Source organism: Protopterus annectens, chromosome 2.part1, assembly GCF_019279795.1.
Source record: "Protopterus annectens isolate FY-2018-M chromosome 2.part1, PAN1.0, whole genome shotgun sequence".
Taxonomy (NCBI): domain Eukaryota; kingdom Metazoa; phylum Chordata; order Ceratodontiformes; family Protopteridae; genus Protopterus; species Protopterus annectens.
In genome coordinates, this window is record NC_056729.1 from 953114592 (window position 1) to 953135614 (window position 21023).

General features: G+C 38.8%; 1 protein-coding gene across 1 annotated transcript in view; it reads right to left on the bottom strand.

Moving 5' to 3' along the window:
- Positions 1-653: 653 nt before the first annotated feature.
- Positions 654-21023, bottom strand: part of CC2D2A (coiled-coil and C2 domain containing 2A) — a 3655067-nt gene continuing 3634697 nt past the window's right edge. Inside the window, exon 36 of the mRNA XM_044062582.1 lies at positions 654-1786. Coding sequence (XP_043918517.1) covers positions 1598-1786 — 189 coding nt within the window. The 3' untranslated portion in view covers positions 654-1597. The remainder of the gene's footprint in view (positions 1787-21023) is intronic.

The window sequence follows — 21023 nt, forward strand, 5'->3', positions numbered from 1 at the left end:
TACAATATTTGCAATTAAGATTGTGTCACTATAGTTTGTCATTTATATACATGTAACATGGCCTAGGTCATACATGATAATTTAATAAAGATGTTTCTTGTTTAAAAAAACAAAACAAAAATAACATGAGAAACTGTTTCCTCAAAAAAAAATTGTCTAGAGCAGGGGTGCACAACAGGTGAGCCTAGGGCCACAATCTGTCCTACCAAAGTATTTTTCCAAGCCCTCAGTATGTCCTACAATGTACTGTTTTGAATGGATAGATACTGTACATGTTAGCTTTGGTAATGTGCCCATGTACCCTCCCCACTAAACCTTGTGAAGTATTTTAAGTGGACTCTGAGCCAAAAAGTTTGGACACCCCTGGCCTAGAGATTGTCATCTTTCTTCTGCTAAGAACTGCCTTTTTTTGTGAAAAAGGAAAATATTTCTTCTTCTTTCGGCTTTTCCTGGTTAGGGGTCACCACAGCAGAACGGTCCACAGAAAGATTGGCAGTGGAGTTTTACAGTGTCAAGTTACCAGCCTGGCACTCAACCTTCCACTGAAGGCACACACTCACACCTAGGGCCAATTTAGAGTGTCCAATCCACCTACAGCATATGTCTTTGGGATGTGGGAGGAAACCAGAGCACCTGAGGGAAACCCACACGACCACAGGTGTACATGCAGACTCCACAGAGAAGGCATCCCAGCCAAGAATCGAACCGGAGAACCTCTTGCCGTGAGGTGGCAACGCTTATTGCTGCACCACGATGGCCACATGTGAAAAACGAAAATAGTCTTATAGGTAAAAATGTCCTGCAGCACAAAAACATGTTACAACTGTTCCCATCAGCTGTATTTGACTGCAAGTCTGGAAATTTCCAGGAGAATACCTACCATCTACAAGCTAACGCAAATCTTGAAGTCAAGTGCAAATCGGCATCATATTTAAGAAAAACACAATTGCAATCAGAATCGCAGTGTACAAATGGCAGAAAGATTTTCACATTTCAGAGTTTGTCTGGATCTTTGTGAATCAAACTTCAAGATGCCAGTGGCAGTTTACGTACAGAACAGCTCATACTTTCTCAGAAAAGTAAAAACACAGAAAAAGCTGTGCAGAAGAATTTAACTTTGCCATGCAAATGATCTAGCACTTTTTACCAAAACAACTTGTAAGTAAGTAATTTCTGAAAGATGTTTTATATTTTATATTTCAGTTTTCAACGGGTAAAATGTTATCATCTAGGTCTGACTTAGAAATGCAGCTAACATTTGGCCTGAGATAAAAATAATTGAAAAGTGCTGGTTTAATCAGAAATCACTTTACAATTGCAGCTTGACATATGTTTATGTTCAGATGTTTTCTCCACCTGGAAGTCTTGTTTAATTTGCATTCCTTCAGAAACTACAAGGTACAATTTACATAATGCAGAAGCAGTCAATTCACAATAAATGTATTGTAAAAAAGAAGCTTCCTGTAGGTGGTTTTATTTTCAAATAAAAAAGTGTCAATTAACCAATGATTCTTCTAAAATAATAATAGTCCACTTTCTTTACAGGAATCAGTGCAGTAATACTAATACAGAAAGTCTTTTCTTCTGCTTTTGCGTGTCATCTGTTACGAATGATTGAAGCAACATAAAGCCAGACTGAAAAAACATTGTTTGGATAGGGATGGGCGTACACAGCCAATGAAAATTCCACATTTGGAAGCTCAGTCTTGTGCACTCCTGTGCTGTATAAAGCTTCTACTATGGGTCCAACTTCAGAGAAAGGCATATGGACTGGAAACCCAGAAAACTACAAATAAAAATACATAACAACAATTAAACAGTACTGTTGCAAAATATGAGCTTGGTTTCTAAGTTCATGTCATACATAATTTATTGATTATTTATACAAATAATTATTGATTTTTTCATTAGTTGTCACTAAGAAAATATTTAATTTTTATTTACTTTTAAAAATAATGAGAAATCTATGAGAAATCTGAACTCTGCATTTATACATTGCTGACTGCAGTTATCTAAGTTTGAGTTCAGTGAAGTCCATACCACTCAACTGTCCAGATTCTCGCAGTATGACCATGATCAGATTTTTGCATTATATATTTTTGTCTGATCCTCATACAATTTGTGGTTTTCTGGCAAATCACTGAGGCCTGAAGTCACTAAATAATGGCACGCATTTGAGTTTCAGACTTCATATCCTTCAACTTAACACAAATGCTGTTATTCTAGCAACTTTCTAAGTATATAAGGACAAAATTTAAAATATGTCCCTATTTTTGTCCCCCCTCCCCATTATTTCTGGTTTTGTCCAGATATGTTGGACTAAGAAGTTGATAGGTATATTGATTTCTTTTGAATTTCATAAAGTTGTGTAGAAGTATTCGCTTATTAGAAAAAGACAATCAAAGATGATAGAAAGTGTAGAAATGATTAGAAGAGAATTGAAAACAATAAGTCAATGGTCTAATCAAGACACCTTACATTCAAGACAAGGAATATGAAAACAATTAATGCAGGAAAGGAGCACACAACTGAGGGTGTGTGGTAGAGGTGGCATTAGCTATACTGACATTATATATGTGTGTGTATGTGTGTGTGTGTGTGTATATATATATATATATATATATATATATATATATATATATGTATGTATGTATGTATGTATCTATCAGAAGATGTATCTCCAGTGGGAAGTTGGAAGTTATTCCTAGCGAAGTACTGTGTTTGGTACTGAAAACCTCATTATACAGTTTGGACAGATAAAGTTGACAGGCAGGAAACAAAGGAGTGCACAGTCTGTATCAGGATCCACATAATTACAGACTAAAATGCTTAATGTGTATAGCTAGGAAGAACAGAGGTGTGAAGGGACACAGCAGAAACATTTAAGTAACTCAAGGGAATTCACAGAACAGAGTCTATATCATATTTCTGAACAATAATGAGAACAAAATATAACAGCTTAATCTAAGACTATAAAGTTGGAAGGGGTAAGTACAAGAGGTTAGGCATGATGAAGGATATTTAAGGTAAATGAAGTAAGGAAACAAATGTACAGAGAAGAAACCAACTATCCAAATGAGTTATAAAAAAAATACCTATATGTCAAAATGGAAGTTGTACACTGGATCCTTTCATCCTTGCCCATTCAATACGACTACTGGGTCCTTGAGCCATTTGTCGGATCCGCCCTGGCAAAATTAATGCTTCAGCCTCAAATCCTTTTAATTTTCCCCTCCCATAATGCACCCAGTTGTGAAGATTCTTCAGATATTCTTTGCTGATCTAAGGTGCAGACGATCCTACTATGCCTCTCTGTGGAAAATAGGCCCTCCAGGTCCTTCAAAACTAGATGAAGGGGTATTAGGGTGGAGGGATGTATCAGACAGATGAGGATGAAAGTGTCCAGAGTTATGGTAAGTACATAATTATTGCATACTGTCAACCCATCTGTTAAATCTGACTGCTGGGTTAGAATCCTAGGCTACTTATCCCTTGCATGGTATCATGACAGGAGACCTTTGATAACAGTGGCCCCAAAGGATGCTCTAGATCTAGAAATTATCTCCAGCTTATAATGCTTAGCAACAGTGTGCAAAAAAACCTAAGTAGCAGTTGTACATATCTCATTCACAGAAGAGATCCTGAAAAAGAAAGAAGATCTGGTGACAGAACTTGTAGAATGTGCTTTTGGTCTTAGAGGTAAAGAATGATTGCTGAAAGCTCAGATAAATATTATGCAATCTGAAATCCATTCAGGGGCAAAGGACACAAACATTTGGGGGTCCTTCCTGACAGTCTTGTTTCTATGAAGAGATAACCACAATCGTCTATGCAGATCCAAGATGTGCAGCAGACAGTCTACCCTGCTGCAATGCTTGGGAAAGAACACTGGCAGATATATGGGTTTGGTTTAGATTAGATTCAGGTGCCACCTTGGGGAGAAAAGATGGAGTGGCGAATAGAGAGACCCTGTCTTTGTGAAAAACTAGATAAGGTTGTGCAGATGATATTGCATGTAACTCAGAAATTCTCTAATTTGATGTTATTGCTAAAAGAGGTAAGGTTTCCAAGAGTGTAATTTTAAAGAAGTGGTAGATGTTGGTTCAAAGGGGGCCTTTTTTAGGGCTTCTGACACAAAATTTAGATCTCGCAAAAGGACTTGTTCCCTGATCTTCCTGTGAAGCAGGAACACACCCCCTAAGAAAAACCTTGCAAGACCTATGAGAGGTTAACAGATTGGAATCAAAACTTAGAGACTGAGCTAATTTTACCTTTGTAGTGGAAGAGCTGGAACCCAAAAAAAAGATGTGAAAGGAAGAAAAGCTCTTGTGGAATGGATGAATGGAAGGGATCTAGAAGAAGACCAAGCAGCAAAATGTGACCATTTGCTCTAGTAAACACTAAGTAGAATCTTTCTGGAAGGTGGAAAGAATATGAACTATCCTTTGAGGCAATGAAGGGTCTCTGGCCATTATCAAAATTGGAGAAACTGAGCAGTTAGGCAGATATTTTGAGTTCGAGGAGATCTGAGTGAGTTGACCCAGATGGGTAAGAAAGAAGATCCACTTTGGGATCCAAATACTGGGGGGGGGATCCTTGATGTGAGGCCTGACAAGGGGCAACCAGATTTGCTTGGGCCAATATGGAGTGATAAGAATCATCATGGCTTTGTATCGGATTGCTTTCTGGAGAAATCTGAGCATAAGGGGAAGAGAAGGAAGGCATAAAGGAGACGGATTGACCTCTGTCTGATGAGAGAATCTCTTGGGGACTTCCCCTTTGAGATATTAGGGCAAAGTAATGCTATACTTGGTGTCCACTGAGGAGGTGAAAAGATCTCAGCAAGGATAGTCCCAGTGGTGTAAGATTTGATTTACTATTTGTGGATTGAGAGAATGGAATTACTGAGCCTGTCAGCAAGACAGCTGACTTTCCTAGGAACCAGTAGTGTAAGATTTGATTTACAGCCTGTAGATTGAGAGAATGGAATTACTGAGCCTGTCAGTAAGATAGTTGACTTTCCTAGGAATGTGCATTGCTGTCAAGAAATAATGCGAAGTAATCACCTATTATCATATTCTCATAGCTTTCCAACAACACAGGGGACAGTATCTCTTCCATGTTCGTTGATATACCATACCACTGTCATGTTGTCTGCTTGGATGGAAATCACCACTGGAGGCATGTAGTCCTGCAGTTCCTTCAATGCCAGGAGGACAGCCTTCATTTCCTGGACACTGATGTTAAGACTGGCCTACTATGTACTTCGGACCATTCTCTCCTGATAATGTTCTCCCCCCATCCCGAGGGGGAGCCATCTGTTGTCATTACAAATGAGGGTGGGGGCAAGAAGAGCACCCTTCCCTGTAATAATGAGGAGATCATTCGCCACTGAAGCTGACTTCTGCAGAGCTTTGTGATTCATATGGGTGATGATTGAGAGCCCTCCATTTGCAAACACTGCACACTGAGGAGCTACTGTAAGAACCTCATGTGGAATTGGGCTAGATGCACCATTAGAACAGCACAGACCATCAGGCCAAGAACTCACAGAACAAGAACTGCTGAAGGAGGTGAAAACTGTAGAAGGCTCTGCAAGCCTTAATGATTGGTCTCTTCCTGAAGGAAGAAATATGGTACAGGACCTGGTGTCCAGATGGCATCCAATGAACTGAATAGTTTGTGTCTGCTGCAACTGTGACTTCTTGTAGCTGAACAAAATTCCCAAGGACATGCAAGGTTGAAACAAGTAGTCTTTGCCCATGATAAGGGAGTTCTTCAATGTGGCAATGAGGATCCAGTCATCTAGGTACAAGAAAACCCTGATCCCAAGCAGCTTCAAGTTTGCTGTTACAATGGTTGTGCACTTGGTGAACACCCAGGAGGCTGTGGTGAGACCAAAGGGCAGAGCTCTAAACTAAAAGTAACTGGACCCCAGGTGGAAGCATATAAAATTTCTGGACACTCTTGCAATCTCAATGTGGAGATAATTGTCTTGGAGGTCAACTGAGCACATCCAAATGTTCACCTGGAGAAAAGGCAAGTCTGCTTGCACCATGACCATCCTGAAACTGGTTGTTTGGTCTGAAAGGAGCCTGAGGTCCTTGTTTTTCTTTAGAACTAAAGAGAACCTCGAATAATAAGCTGACCCTGCTTAATCTGGTGGGGCATCTTTGATGGCTCTTTTCTGAAGAAGGGAGAGGATTTCTCTTCTGGTTGCTTCTCGCTTGTGGGATGGTACTTCTGGGAGAGGCCTTTTCAAATGGGGGTTATGGGAAAAGTGTATGTAATAACCTCTGGATATTATCCCCTGACCCAGAAATCCTGTTTGATAGCCATCCACATGAGTAGGAAGAGGTATAAAGCAGGTCCCAGGTGCCTACAGAGGACAGCAGTTGGGAAGCCTTTCAGGGCTGTTAGGCTGCCTATTAAAGAAGGGACCCTGATATTCCTGGCACTGTGGACCTCAACATCTTCTGGGTCTGTATCTGTTAAATGGGCTGCCTCTGCCATCACTCAGTGGATTGACTCCTGTATCTTCTAAATCAGCAGGATTTGGTCCTCTTTTGGTTCATGCTATAAGACTGCTGGCAGCTTAAATTTTACACCTATGGAAGACAAGAGTCATCTCATCTTGTTCACACCTGCTTTTTTTTTAAGCAAAATACATCTTTATTAAACCATCACTTACTACATGGCAATAATATACTTGTATAAATGAAAATAAAACACACTGACACAATCCTAGTTGCAAACATTTTACATCACAAGCCATACTGACACACTCCCAGTTGCAGATATTATACATCATACATTACTTATAATCTACCCAATTTTTCTCACTCAAACATTACATACCTCACTTAAGTCTTGCCACCTTTTAAACCTCATTCCTCCCTTGTATGTATTGTTCCCGCAATTCACATTTTTTCCTATGTAGTTTGTTCCTACCCCTTTCTAAAGATTTCAATTCCAGTTGTTTTAGATTTTGATTTCCATTTTCTAGTAATTACTTTTTTGGCAGCCCCATTATTTGACACAGCAAAGCCTTACCATGTCTGGACAATTCTGATTCTGTATCCTAGCTGAGAAAAATCACCTCCCTCATCAGACCAATCTGCCCACCCAGCATCTCCAACAGTGGATCCCGCAGGGAATCCTTAAAATCTGCCAACTCACTGCACTCCTCAAAACTATGTTCACAATTACCTCTTTCATCCCCTTCACAACTCCAACATTTGCTGTCTGCCTGAGGAAAAATTCTTTGGAGTCAACTTGGATATAAAAACATCTATGTAAACATTTCCAGGCAAAATCCTAGATGTTGTGGCATATTTGGGAGACATACTTATATCCTTCCATTGTCTTTTATGAACTGCTTATCCATTCTCTCTTCCCAATAATTTCTAACCTGCTCTGATTGATTCTTATAGTTATCATGCAATATTTTATATGCTCTACTAATTAATCATTTTTTAATGGCAGCTTCTGTTTTATTACAAATTCTTATAAGTGCTGGTCTTTCGTTTAGACCTGCCCCTATTTCTTTCTCTTTGCCTATACTCTGATATCAATCCCTGATAGTGAAGGCAATCAATAAACTGTAGTCCAAATAAATTCTAGGCATCTTCCCATTCTATTACCTTTCCCTCTCTAGTTATTTGCTCTCAATACCTTGATTCCTTTGCCAGTTTTCTCCAATAAATTCCAGCCCATTCTTGCCTATTGTATGTATCCCTAATTTGTAGTCATCCTTAAAGGCAGAATCTCCTTTCTCCATTCCCGTGTTGGTTTAGTTCTTAGAATAGTTTCTGCTGCTTTATGGATATAATATTCTGTATGATTATTGTTATTCTCCTTAAAGGGCTGCATCCAAAATCCCAGTCTCTCCTTGTTTTTTGAACTTCTGCCCTGGTTCATCATCATCCCTTTCCACTTTGAATTATAGTTTTCTGCTTGTGCTATGTATTGCAGTCTTAACTGTGTAGCTCTGAAATACCCCTTCAATTTGGGTAATCCCAATCCACCCTGTTGTAAGAGTAAGCTTATTCCACTTGACTCTTGCCATCTTCCCCTCCCAGATAAATTCCTTCAGCTCTTTATTAACTGCTAACCACAACTTCTCCTCTGATTGATAAAAATATGCCTGACCAGTGTATAAGACTGTTTGTATATTACTATCCATATCCATATAACAAAGCTTCCATTTCCTCAGTTTTTATCTTTTGTTTAGTTTCTTCCCACATATCCTTAGCTGCCACACTAGAATAATTTTTAATCCATATTCCTAAATACTTCATTTTATCATGTCCCAATAAATATGGGTAGCCCTGAACCAGTTCATGTGTAGGTACATAATTTACCACTACTGCCTTTGTTTTAGCTTCATTAACTTTGTATCCAGAAAAGATTTGAAACCGTCTCAGAATGTTACACAATTATGTAGTGTCTTTTTCCTGGTTTTGTCAGGTATAAAATAATATCGTCTTGCAAATAAAGCCAGCTTTTCTTGACTACCATACTGACTACATCCTTGAATTTCTGAGTCCCTTATTTTCTTTGTCAATGGTTCTAAATATAATGCAAACAATAAATGGGAAATAGGACACCCCTGCCTGGTTTCCTCTGCTCAAGCAGAAATTATCAGAAAGGACCCCACTCACTTTAATTTTCACTTCTGATCCCACATATATCCTTACAATCAACCTTATAATTTTTTCAGGAAATGCAAATGTTTCCATCGCACCGCACATAAAGTCCCAGCCTACTCTGTTAAATGTCTTCTCATCAAGACCCACCAACAACAATGGCATTTTCTTACATTCTGCTTCCCTCTGGATCATCAATGTTCTGTTAATGTTGTCAAATATTTGCCTCCCCTCTACAAAACCACATTGATCTATATATATTTTGGCATTACTTTTGCCACTCTAATGAGTTTGAACAGAGGGGATATGATAAGCACAAAGAATACAAAAACACCTTCCAACCAACGAAAAACTCACTTCACAAGAAACAACATCGACATTGAAGGCAAATGACCGAGGTACCAGAACGTGCAATAAAAAGTTAAAAGCATCTTTGTGAACATTTTTTCCTCATGGTTATGCTGTCGATGTTTTTTGTGAAGGGATATGATAAGCAAAAAGCATTAGAAATAAAAACTGAGGTCATGTCAAATCATAATAACATTTATGCACCATTTTTTTTTTCTAACAAAAGTTCAACTAGTAAAATGAAAGAGAAATCTAATGTGCATAAGGAATTTAAACATATCATGAACTATGATCAAAACACTAGAAACATAAGGGATATTATACATAAATGTTCATAGGTTGGTACTAGGCTATCATCCCTAGGGCCTATACAAGCCTAACCATAACAATTCCCTGGCTATTTCTTCCCACACTATTTACTTCCCCGGACCCCTGTCTAGCAGGGCGACTGACGTGATCCCCGGGGTGAATTTCCTTTCTCCCATCCAATTGTCAAGGGTCCTTTTGAAGAGGGCCAAACAGGCACTCTGCTTGACATGTATGGGCAATCTATTCCAGAGTCTGGGGAGTCTCTGGGTCAGGAACCTATCCCTCCAGCATGTTTTGTTTATTGTGATGTCAAGGTTTAGATCCCCGGATTGTGTGGCTCTGAGGGATTGGGATTTCTTTAAGTGTAGCATGTCCAACAGCTCTGGGTTTGACATGGCCTTGTATGTTAAGCAGAGATCGCCTCTGAGTAGATGATATGCGACAGAGTATAGCTGGAGTTGTTTAAGGCGGTCAGCGTAGGGCATCTGCTTTAGGCCTGTGATTCTTTTAGTGAGGTATTTCTGTGGCCTTTCCAGTTGTTGCAGATGTCTTGAGAGGTACATACCAAATGGTGCGTTGTATTCTATAATGGGTCTAATGAGGAATGAGTACAGTGGGACAATGACCTCCTTTTTTCTGGGTGAAAAGCCCTTAGTGATGAGGTGTGCCACATAGGATTTCCTGACTGTTGTGGCGATGTGGTCATCGAAGGTGAGACCACTGTCCACCTGTGTGTCCCTAAGTCTCTTATCACACTTTCGGTGTTTAGTGTACTGCCACCTATATGGTAATTCACGGGTACATGTTTTTTCCCAAAGGGGGTAAGTATACATTTCTTGGCATTGAGCTTGAGCACATGGCTCTGGCACCAAGCATCTGTTTCTGTAAGGCCCTTTTGTAGAGTATCCACATCATTTGGGGATTCAATAATGGCTCCCAGTTCGCAGTCATCTGCAAACTTTGTTAGCCAGAGTCCCTTAGTGTTGGCTTGTACTTCAGAGAAGTAGATGCCAAACAAGAGCGGTCCCAGGACTAAACCCTGAGGTACTCCACTTGTCACTTGTCTGGAGCTGGATTTGGAGTCGGCTACTTTTACAGTGTGGGTTCTATCAGTAAGCCAGTTAGCAACCCATTGGGTGATGTAGGGATTAATGCCCAGCTTAGTAAGTTTATCTATGATTCCAGAGTGGGGGATGGTGTCAAAGGCCTTGGCAATGTCTAGATAGGCTGTGTGGACCACCTTACCCTTGTCCATGGCTCTGGAGAAAGATTTGAAGAAGTCAATCAGGTTCAGGAGACAAGATCGGCCCTTTACGAACCCAAACTGGGTGGGGTCCAGTGTTTGAAGGTTGCCAATGTCTTTGTTTATAAGTTCCATGATAATACACTCCATGGCCTTGCAGATAAGGCTCGTCAGACTGATGGGACAGTAGTTTCCGTGATCCAAGGTGGATCCCCCTTGTGGAGTGGGATAACTGTAGCTCTGCGCCACTCAGTGGGCACAAAGCCTGAGGTGAGGCTATGATTAAACATGACACTTAGGTGAGGTGCCAGTTCATATTGTAGTTCATGTAGTACACAGGCAGTGATGTCATCTGGTCCCATGGATGCTGTATTCTTAGCTTTGGAGAGTGCATTTTTTACCTGTGTGGCCATTATTACCGGAATTTGCCAATCTTCCGGTATTGAGATGGACCATTTAGGGGGTGAAGTTGGCACTGAATCGATCTGCCAGGATACTGGCAATATCCTTGGGATCAGTATATTTAATGCCATTCTGTTTTAGCTCAGAGCAGATCTGAGCATTGTCATTTAGATTCTTGACATAGTTATAGAATGCCTTGTGGTTGTCTTTGGAATCTTTGGAAATTTTATTCCCGTAACTAGCTTTGGAGGATTTTATGAGGGATCTCAGTTTCTTACTGAGGCTGGTAAGGGAGTTTTTGCATCCTGGATTTTCCTCTTTTCTGCAACAGTTTCTTCCTTTTGTTGTAAAGTTTGTTTATGGCAGGGGACCACCAGATTGGCTTCCTTTTTTTGGATGAGAGCATCTTGGTTGTCCATGATACCAAAAATAAACAGCATAGGTGCAAATCCCACTTATATATATAGGAAATGTAACACCATAAAAAACAAACTATGCTAGAAGGAACAGTATAGCAATAGTTTACCCAAGAATAAATATGTAGGAACATATAGATGTGGGAAATGTGTATGTTGCAAGTATATATATATATATATATATATATCTATATATACCAGTAAGAGTTTTATAGATTCCTCGAGACAGAATTTTTTATTAAAGCATATGGGAATCGCAATACCAGCAATCTTATTTATATGGCAAGATGTGTATTATGCACAATGTTCTACATAGGAAAAACAATTCAAACAGCGTATGAGTAGTCATATGTCAGAGATAAGGAGACAAATTAGTACTAATTCTTTGTATAAACATATATTAAATACAAATGAGCAGCATGTGTTTTTTAAGTTTTTAATTCTAGAGAATGTATCTTTAACGAAGAGAGGTGGGGACATTAAGAATTAGACTGAAAGAAATGAAAATAAGTGGATACTGCATTTTAATGCATGTACTCCCCAGGTCTCAATGAAGTATTTTATTTTATACCTAAATTAAATTATTTACATAATTGTATCAACTAAACACATTAAATGCTTCTATTATTATTTTTAATGTATTTTATGTTTTGATGTTCATATGTAATGTATATATTTGTAGTTTATAGAGATATATAACTTTAAATGCCTCATTGATTTTAATTAGATGAATATTCAATTAATGTATTAACTAGTAAGTATAAAAACAGCCAAAGGAAAAGCAAAGACATTATCACCTGAAGAAGCAGATATGTTCTGTGAAAGTACTTAATACTTGTGCTATTTTGTCAGAATAAAATAAGTTTTTTTAGCTCGCTGCGTTTGGTCATAATTGTTGGACATTTTATTGCAACGGATTGACCAACCAACTTGGTACTTGTTCTTATTTTTTTTTTTATTATTTCCATGGAAACATGAAGACCAGCTGCAGAATTGTTACTGAGCATATATGTATTTGCTAGGAAAAAAACTCATAATAGTCAATTTTCTTTTTTATTTACTTGCTCTCTCTCAATCTACTGTCTTTAATCCAGTCATTTCACCATGCAAGAATGAGAAAAATCACATTAATATTTCTTTTATCATGGTTTTTAACCAGGCTTTTTTTACATTGCAGTGCCTAAATTTCCTAAAACTGAACAAGAAGAGAGAGACGAATGGAGAAAGAAAAGAAAAGAACAAAGCACAGCAGGACCTCTTTACAATCCCCATTACACTTACAATTAACTGAAAAAAATTTACTTTATAGTATGTAAAGAAAACCACATGCCACAAAACTGGTACTATTTAAGAAAACTATCTTTACTTACAATTAACTTTCTCCATCCTCTTCCCTTCCCCAAAGCACTTTTCTGAACATTAATGACAAAGTAGGGCATATACTTTACAGTCTCCCATAAGTCCAACAAATTCTGAAAAAGTCCACTATTTCCAGATTTTCTTGTTCTGTCACATTTCATAAACATAATTATTGCAGTGTGGTTTTGTTACTGTTCATCTCCGAAATCCTGTAGCTGCTTCACTTCCAATGTACTCTCGATTCTACTAGATTCTACTAATCTACTCTCATGCTCCTTTCCTTCTCTCCAACATTTTTCATTGAAAAATTTGAAAAGGTTTCACAGGTACCAGAACAAGAAGCAGAATCTCCTTCTGTTTCACAGCTTACTTTCTGTTGGACAAATTTTTGTATTTCCTCCTTAGCATGTACTTCATCAAAAATTATTTTGTCCCTCCAGGGAAGAATACCTTGAAGACAGCTAGGTACAGTAGTTTGAATCTTACACTTGCATCTTGACATTCCCTGAATAGTGGAATACATTTGCTCCTCTTCTGTTCAGTGTACAGTGAGTAATCATTCTACACAAACACACTGCTGTCTCCTACTTTTAGTAGCTTGTCCTTCTGCCACAGTTTTGTCAGAATCAACTCCTTCTGTTGGTAGGATTGCATCTTTACTATTAAAGGTCTAGGTTGCTTTCTTACAGCCAGGTTTGAAGCATACACATGATGTGCCCTTTCAACTAACAATGCCTGCTGCAGAATACCAGTCCAGTTCCTTATTTGTGCTTTCATAAAATTAATGCAGTCTGTTCCTCCCAGCTTCTCTGAAAAAGCTGAAAATCTCAGGTTTTCCCTAGGTGCTCTATCCTCTAATTCTATTATTTTTTTGAAACATCTCTTCCTGAGCAGTCTCATATTCAGACAGCCTTTTCTTCATTTTGACCTCTAATTTTTGCAGCTTTATCATCTCTTCTGAATATCTGTTTTAAGTTTCTTCCATTTTTTCCAGCCTTTTGTTGTTTGTGTTGATATACTCCATCAGAGTTTTGTTTATTTTAACCAGGTCTGTATGCAGTTGTCTTATATCTTCCTGTAGATTATTGGAAGTTATGTCTGAAAGTTGCATTGATTTTTGCTGAACAGCTGCAGAACTTTCCCCAGGCAGTGTTTCTTCCTCACTTTTTCTAGTTGATTTTTCCCAGGTCTTCTATATTTTTTTTTATTTCTGGCATATAGGCAGTATACTTGCTAACCAGTTACTGAAATATACCCATAAACAAAAGTCTACTGGCCTTCTCTGCTGAATTTCTGCTTTCACACTGGAAGAGCTAGAAACAAGCTGTTACTCAATGTGCAGCCATCTTGGAAGTCCGACCCAATCTTTTTCAATCAAACATTATAAAACTCAGTTAAGTCCTGCTGCCTTTTAAACCTCATTCCTCCTTTGTATGTATTGTTCCCAGAATTCCCATTTTTTCCTATACAGTTTGTTCCTACTGGTTTCTAAAAGATCTCAACTGCCACTGCCTTCCTTATACCCATCCAGTTCTACTGCCTAATGACACTCACTAAATCTTGCTCATCTCTCTTAGAAGATATTTAACAGGCATATCACTGTAAGTACCATTTTTATTCAGCCATTAATACAGCACATGCCACTGTTTTTCATCATAGTCCAACAACTGTCCAGAATTCAATGGCAAAATTTCCTTCTCCAGACTTGAACACCATTCACTTAGTCCTTTATCATCCTGACAAATGCCTTCTTCACCAAACACTCATTAAGTGGACATCCACTAAGGGTAATTAACAAGATCTTCAAAGGACTCCTGCACTCCCACAACAGGCATGGTGACTCACACTTCTCAACTACTACCTAGAAAATGGAACAATCTTTGAATCTCTGTCAGGAGTATTGGCAGTCTGATGTCCTTTAGTCTTCAAATTATGAAATATCTGTTCTCCAACTTGAAATATACATGAAACAAAAATGATGGCAATTAGACTGAATACATTTCAGGGCATTAGCAACAACACACATTCCTACAAGCAGCTCAGCCCTTACCACATCTTACATCTACTACTATTCCTTCCTTATAATCATCAGCATCTTTGATTTTTTACTTTTAGATACTGCACATTTTGTAAATAATCAAGCTCTATATAGTTCATTATCATTTAACAATGCAACTGCATGTATTGTGCTGAAGCTGTAATGTATATTGGAGATTTTTTCCTTAGGTCTCTGCTGAGAATATGTTTTACAAAAAGGTGCAATCCTGGTAAACAAACAATTTATTTTAGTACAATTAAAGGGAGACCCTTCACTCAATCTACTAGAACATGATCATCAAAAAAAAAAAATCTCTTTTTCTCTCTCTATATGTATGTATAAACATATCATGCATATTATTGACAGTCACCATTACACTGATGGCATTCCATCGATTCCGGCATATCGACAGCACAGCTCATTGAAGAAACTCTCCCAATGAAACTACTCCGATCAATAAAGGAAAGCGTACAGCTTCCTTTTGTAATCAGAAAAAAAATGGAACAGTATAAAACACCAAAATACTTGTTTTACATGGTGTGCTTTGCCCCCACCCCCTAGATTACATATGCAAACTGAAATATCACAGAAGGAAGCTCAATCACTGTTACATGATTCTCTTCTCTGTGCACTTGATAAAGAACACTTCCTACAGCTGAACAAGCTGAACGTTCGACTACGCACCCTGCAACCGTGTGTGTGTCTGTTTTTTCTTATGTCTATGTCCAGTTTTTCTTCCCCCATCGGACGATGAGAAATCTAGCTAAATGGTTCCAAGTAGGCAAAGTCAAGCTTAATTAAAAGTCCAGACTTCTGGTGATGGCAGAAAACTTTGCACATATGATCCGAGGAACTCTGAGCAGGGAAAGGTCCTCATTCAAGTAAAAAACAAAAGGGTCTTAAAACCGTCATCAACACCATACTGCCTCACCCTCTCTCTGAATGGCTCAACATTTGCTTTGATGAAGAAATTATCTCATGATCAACACTTCAAGTATTTTATTTATTTTTTTAAGAAAACTAAAAAAATATCTGAGGTAATCCTTGACCTACAGGCTTTCCAAGCACAAGATTTTATTGGTGGCAGCCCCACCGATAGCCAACTAGCCACAATAGCAGGGTAATGCAGAAAAGAATTAAAAACCTCTTGCCCAGACACAATCTGAAACTCACAGAAGTAGAAATGTCTGTAGTGAAATTTGAAAAAGTCTGAAAGAACTTGAAATACAAAGTGAGTTACTTATAAGCAATAAGCGTTACTAAAGCAAAAGACAACAAGGGGCATGACAAAATCCAGTGGCTATCGTGAGTTGTTGACTAAAGATACAGGGCAAGTATAAATTAAACCTGCCTGTGATTCACTGTCTCTAGTGCCTGTGTTCTCTACAGACAAATCTAAGGCCATCATAATCCATTTTTTTCATTTTATGCAAAAAGAAGAATACTGATGCCAGCCTGAGCAGATGTCTCCTTGAGCTACACAAAGAAGTATACTTCCTTCAGTAAATACTCAAGACTGGAAAGTAAGCACACACAGAAGTTTCACCTCTCTCTCTCTCTTCTATCCCTAATGAAGCATGGAAACAGCAGATTAAAAAAAATAATTGGCTCCATGTTGCAGAGGTATGAAGACTTAACTGTGGCCTACATGACCACAGTTCAGTAAATTACTTGGGCACTAGCCAAGTCAACTGTGGTGGAGAAAGTGATGATGAGATTATGTCTTGATTACCTCCCTTGGGATGACGGGACATGCTGGAGGTTTGTTTAATGTCATGGAGTTTGTAAAGAGTGGTTCCAATGACTTGGGCAGTATATAAACGGTATACAAGAGGGCAATGCCACTGCATAAATGGGGAGGGCTTCCTTGAGGCATCACTGTACTCTCCTCACATAACATAACTGGCACCTGAAGTAGGTTAGACTGCAGTGCAAAAACATTATTTTATTTGAACTGTACATGATGATGCAGGTAGCTATACTCCTCTCTGCCCCTAACTCTTCATTTTCTAATAACCTGCCAATTATTCCTAGTGGCTGGCATGCTGTGGTTGGTGGGGGGAGGGGTGTTCACTGGACAAAAAGGCACAGAGAATTAGGAAAATAAATGGACATAATGGTCAAGAAGCAGTCAGAAAGGTGCCAGAAAAGAAAAACAAATTTAAATCACAATTTGCTATCCATTTACATTACGGGTAGTGGTACAGCATGAAGATTGGGACTATCCAAAGACAAGACATGGGACAAACTACAAGCTAGGGTATCCTGGCTCCCAAAGTGGAAATGGAAGCTGCAGTACTCAAGGAACTCTTGAGAATATGTTGCATTTTCCTGTAAGGAATTTATCTCCAAAGAGGCTAAGGAAAACAGAAAGACAGTCAGCAGCTGAATCATTATTCTTATAAAAATGAACAAGCTGGTGGTAACATGGACTGCGAGATACAGCATCCATTTTGAAGAAGGGTAATAATCAATACTGAATGATTTTGTTGTTGAATCTGATGAATGGTTTGTGTAAGATCATGTTTAATATTTTCACAGTCTAACTACTTCATGGTTCTTCAAACTTATTATGACATCCCCCAGTTGCATTTATTGAGCATTTTCATCCACAAATGAAATAGAGAAGGAATGGTGTTCAGCGTAAGGAGTACACAAATGCTGACAGGGGGATCATTATTCATTAGGAATATAGTGTACTATGTCCATTACAAAAGAACAAATTCCTCACTTACATCTTTATTATAATTACAGTGGTATCCTTTACGTTTTTGAATATTTGGTTCTCACCGCAATTGTGACATTTTGGCAATGCTTACTAGAATCTGTAGGGACAAAATCCTGCAAATCAGAGCTGTGTTGTGTGTGCCATGAAAAGAAACATTTAATTCACTAACAGGGTTACAGGAAATACTTTTCTGGAATACTGCATTTGGGAAACAGAAGACCCCACCATATTTTATTGTAGCTGTCATAGCTAGTGGGAGGGTAGAAGGCCAGTAAAAAACAGAAAGAGTGTCTAGCAAGCAAGGTTATTCTGCTGCATAAGGTTATCATTTATGTGACAAGGCAACACAGATGAACATAGCACAGGGACGCATTAGTTACTTGTTTCAGGAGGGGAGTGTTTTACATTGTCCATCATTATGTCGAACTTTTGGCTGTGAGGTACTGATGTTTTTAACCTAGGTGTAGCTTGCTGTATGTAGGGGAAAGACAGGAATAATGCCCAATTTCTTTAATTTAAACTTACTGTCACTTTTAACTTAGCCATCATGCAGTGGAATGAGGTTGGCTCTTAGCAGCAATCAGCTTAAGAATATGGGGTTAAATTTCCTATAGCTGGAAGAGATGCTTACATAGTTACAACCAAGACTGATAGTCCCTTTCACCTCCCACTTCTGCATACCATTTTGTTAGTTAAGAAAAGGCAAAGGTAGTGACTTCTAACTACTCCAGCATATCTCAGGGAACCTGCATGGGTAAAGAAACCACTAGTGAAGTGGTAATGCTATTTATTCTGGGTATATGAAATGCCACCACCATGGCCTCCAGCTATGACCTGTCCCTCTAACTACATGAGCTAAGACAGGGTTGGATTTTTTAGTTGGCCAAAATAAATGGCACATGTTATGGAATGGCTGTCTCTTTACTCTCTCAAGATTTAACACTGGTAAATGCAGAATAAGTAGGTTACATGACTATGATTGTGGTGATGGTGGTGAGGGGAGGCAGAATAGCCATTCAGAGAAACTCTAATTTTAATAAAATAAAAAAATCAGGCAGATTGTTTAGTTTTAATCTGAACACAGTGATTTTATTTCTTCGTAAGAGCTTTTCATGGATGACATTTCTTTGTTAAGGAGGTACTGGGTGGCCCAGACCCTACCCATCTCAAGCCTCTCTAAGGCTAGAACAAAAGGGGTACATTAGCACCCAGCTTCACTCTGTGTCCTCAATATACAAGATTTTGGAAGTCACTCATATTAAAGTGAAATAAGTAATTATGTGAGACCACCAAGTACTGTTTTGGGACTTTTCTTTCTAAGCTTCGTAGTGTGAGAAGCTTGCCCCTAATAATGGGGGGGGGGGGGGGGCAAGTTGCTTGTCCCCTGCAAAAAAAGGCTTCAAGCAGTCCCATTACTTTGTATGTAATGTGCAGCTTTTGAGACTGCAAAAGTGAACACTTGCAATCCAAAGGATAGTACTACAATCTCTCACAGTAGAGACAGTGCTACAGTCTCTCATAGCAGAAGCTTCAGACCCACCCCCCTTCTCTGAAGCATTCAAAAGAAGTACACAGTAGTATAATACGCAAGCAACTGAAGGGGGTGATAATTCTTTGTATGTAATGTGCAGCTTTTGATACTGCAAAAGTGAACACTTGCAATCCAAAGGATAGTACTACAATCTCTCACAGTAGAGACAGTGCTACAGTCTCTCATAGCAGAAGCTTCAGACCCACCCCCCTTCTCTGAAGCATTCAAAAGAAGTACACAGTAGTATAATACACAAGCAACTGAAGGGGGTGATAATTCTTAATGCTATCTAGAAATTTGAGACACTTTTCAAGGTAATGTACACTGCTTAAAAGAGGTCAAGAAGTCAAAGGGTACCTAGTGGGAATGCGGATCACGCTATACTGGCTACATATTCCTATACCTCTTTTCCCAAGTTAAAATGTTCACTGATGCTTTACTTTTGTGAACAAGCAGAGTGCAACATAATTTTTGGGAAAGACTGTGATTGTCTGACAAATTCAGCTATTAAAACCTCTCCCAAGAAGCCAGTGCTAGCAAAAATGCTAAAGATAATGCTTCAAGATATGAGGTTTATAGATGAGGATGGCATTTCAGAGGGGCAACCAGCATGAGCTGAGTTGACTAAAAGACAAGTTTGCTTGTGAAGCCCTTCAGATCACTCCTGTCAGCAGAGAGAGAGGAAGGCAAAGCCCTGAAAGGACAATGCTAGGAACAACAAAAAATAAATGCCCGCACCCTGGCATAAAAAGCACACACAACAAAGCAAGGGGGATGGAGGGAGGGGCTACTGGAGCAGTGATCATTCAAACATTTACTGTTATGGTAAATTTAACTTACACAACTGTGCTATGTTCATCCAATTAATCACTGTTGCAGTAGCCTTAGCTATACGTGTGGATTATCATAATTAGCTACATTTCAGAGGTGGAAAAAGAAGAGTCCAGAAGACCCTGGAGAATGGTCCTAGCAAACCCTGATCTTGATCTAGAGAAGGAATCAAGCTTATACTGCTTTGGAAAGGTATGTATAGAGGACCAAGTAGTAGCTTCTAGGATACCTGTAGAATCAAACCTTTTCCAAATATCCAAAGATAAAGCCAAGGCCCTAGTAGAGTAACCCTTGACCCTACCTAGAATAGATTTGTTATGGTGAGTATAACAGAAGGTAATAGCCTTAGTCAACCATTTGGAAATAGTCTGTTCTGACACAGGTTTTCCCCTCATTTTACCTTCACAAGAAATGAACAATTGATCTGGAGATCTTAAAGATTTAGTTCTGCCAAGACAGTACCTAAGTTGTCTGTGGACATCCAATGTATGGAGTATCCTTTATCTGCCATTCTTAGGTTCAGAAAAGAAAACAAAGAGATGGATAGCTTGGCTTAAAGTAAACTTGGATACTACTTTATACATAAAAGAAGGATTAGTTATCAAGAAACATTGTCCCAATGGAAAATGAATTGAGGTGACTCAGCATAAGAGCCTGCAACTTAAATGCCCTTCTGGCAGAGGTCAACGCAATTAGTAAAACTGTTTTTCATGTTAAGAACCTCAAGTCAGCCAGATTAGCTGGTTCAAATGAAGCAAGTGTTAGGTTCTCTCATAAAAAAAATCAAGATCCCATGGAAGGTACACTGGTTTTCTAGGAAGCCTCTTATGCAAAGCCTCTTTCAAGAACATGTTGAAATGAGACTGTCTTGAAAGAAGATGATCCATGGGCAGTCTTGCTGAATGGCTGAAGAATGAACCTTGATTGAGGAATTAGAAAGGCCATAGGATAGTTAATTCACACAAATATTGAAGGTGACTAACAGGAATTAAGACCTTATCATCTAGGAAGTCAACTGAAGTTAGTTCATGTTGGGGTGTATCAAACACCTCTGTTCTTGATTGAGTAGATCCATTCTTTGATGAAGCTCATGGTAAATACCCCTTGCCATTTCCATAAAAAGGAAGAACCACGATTGACTAGGCCAGATGGGAATCACCGCAAAGACCT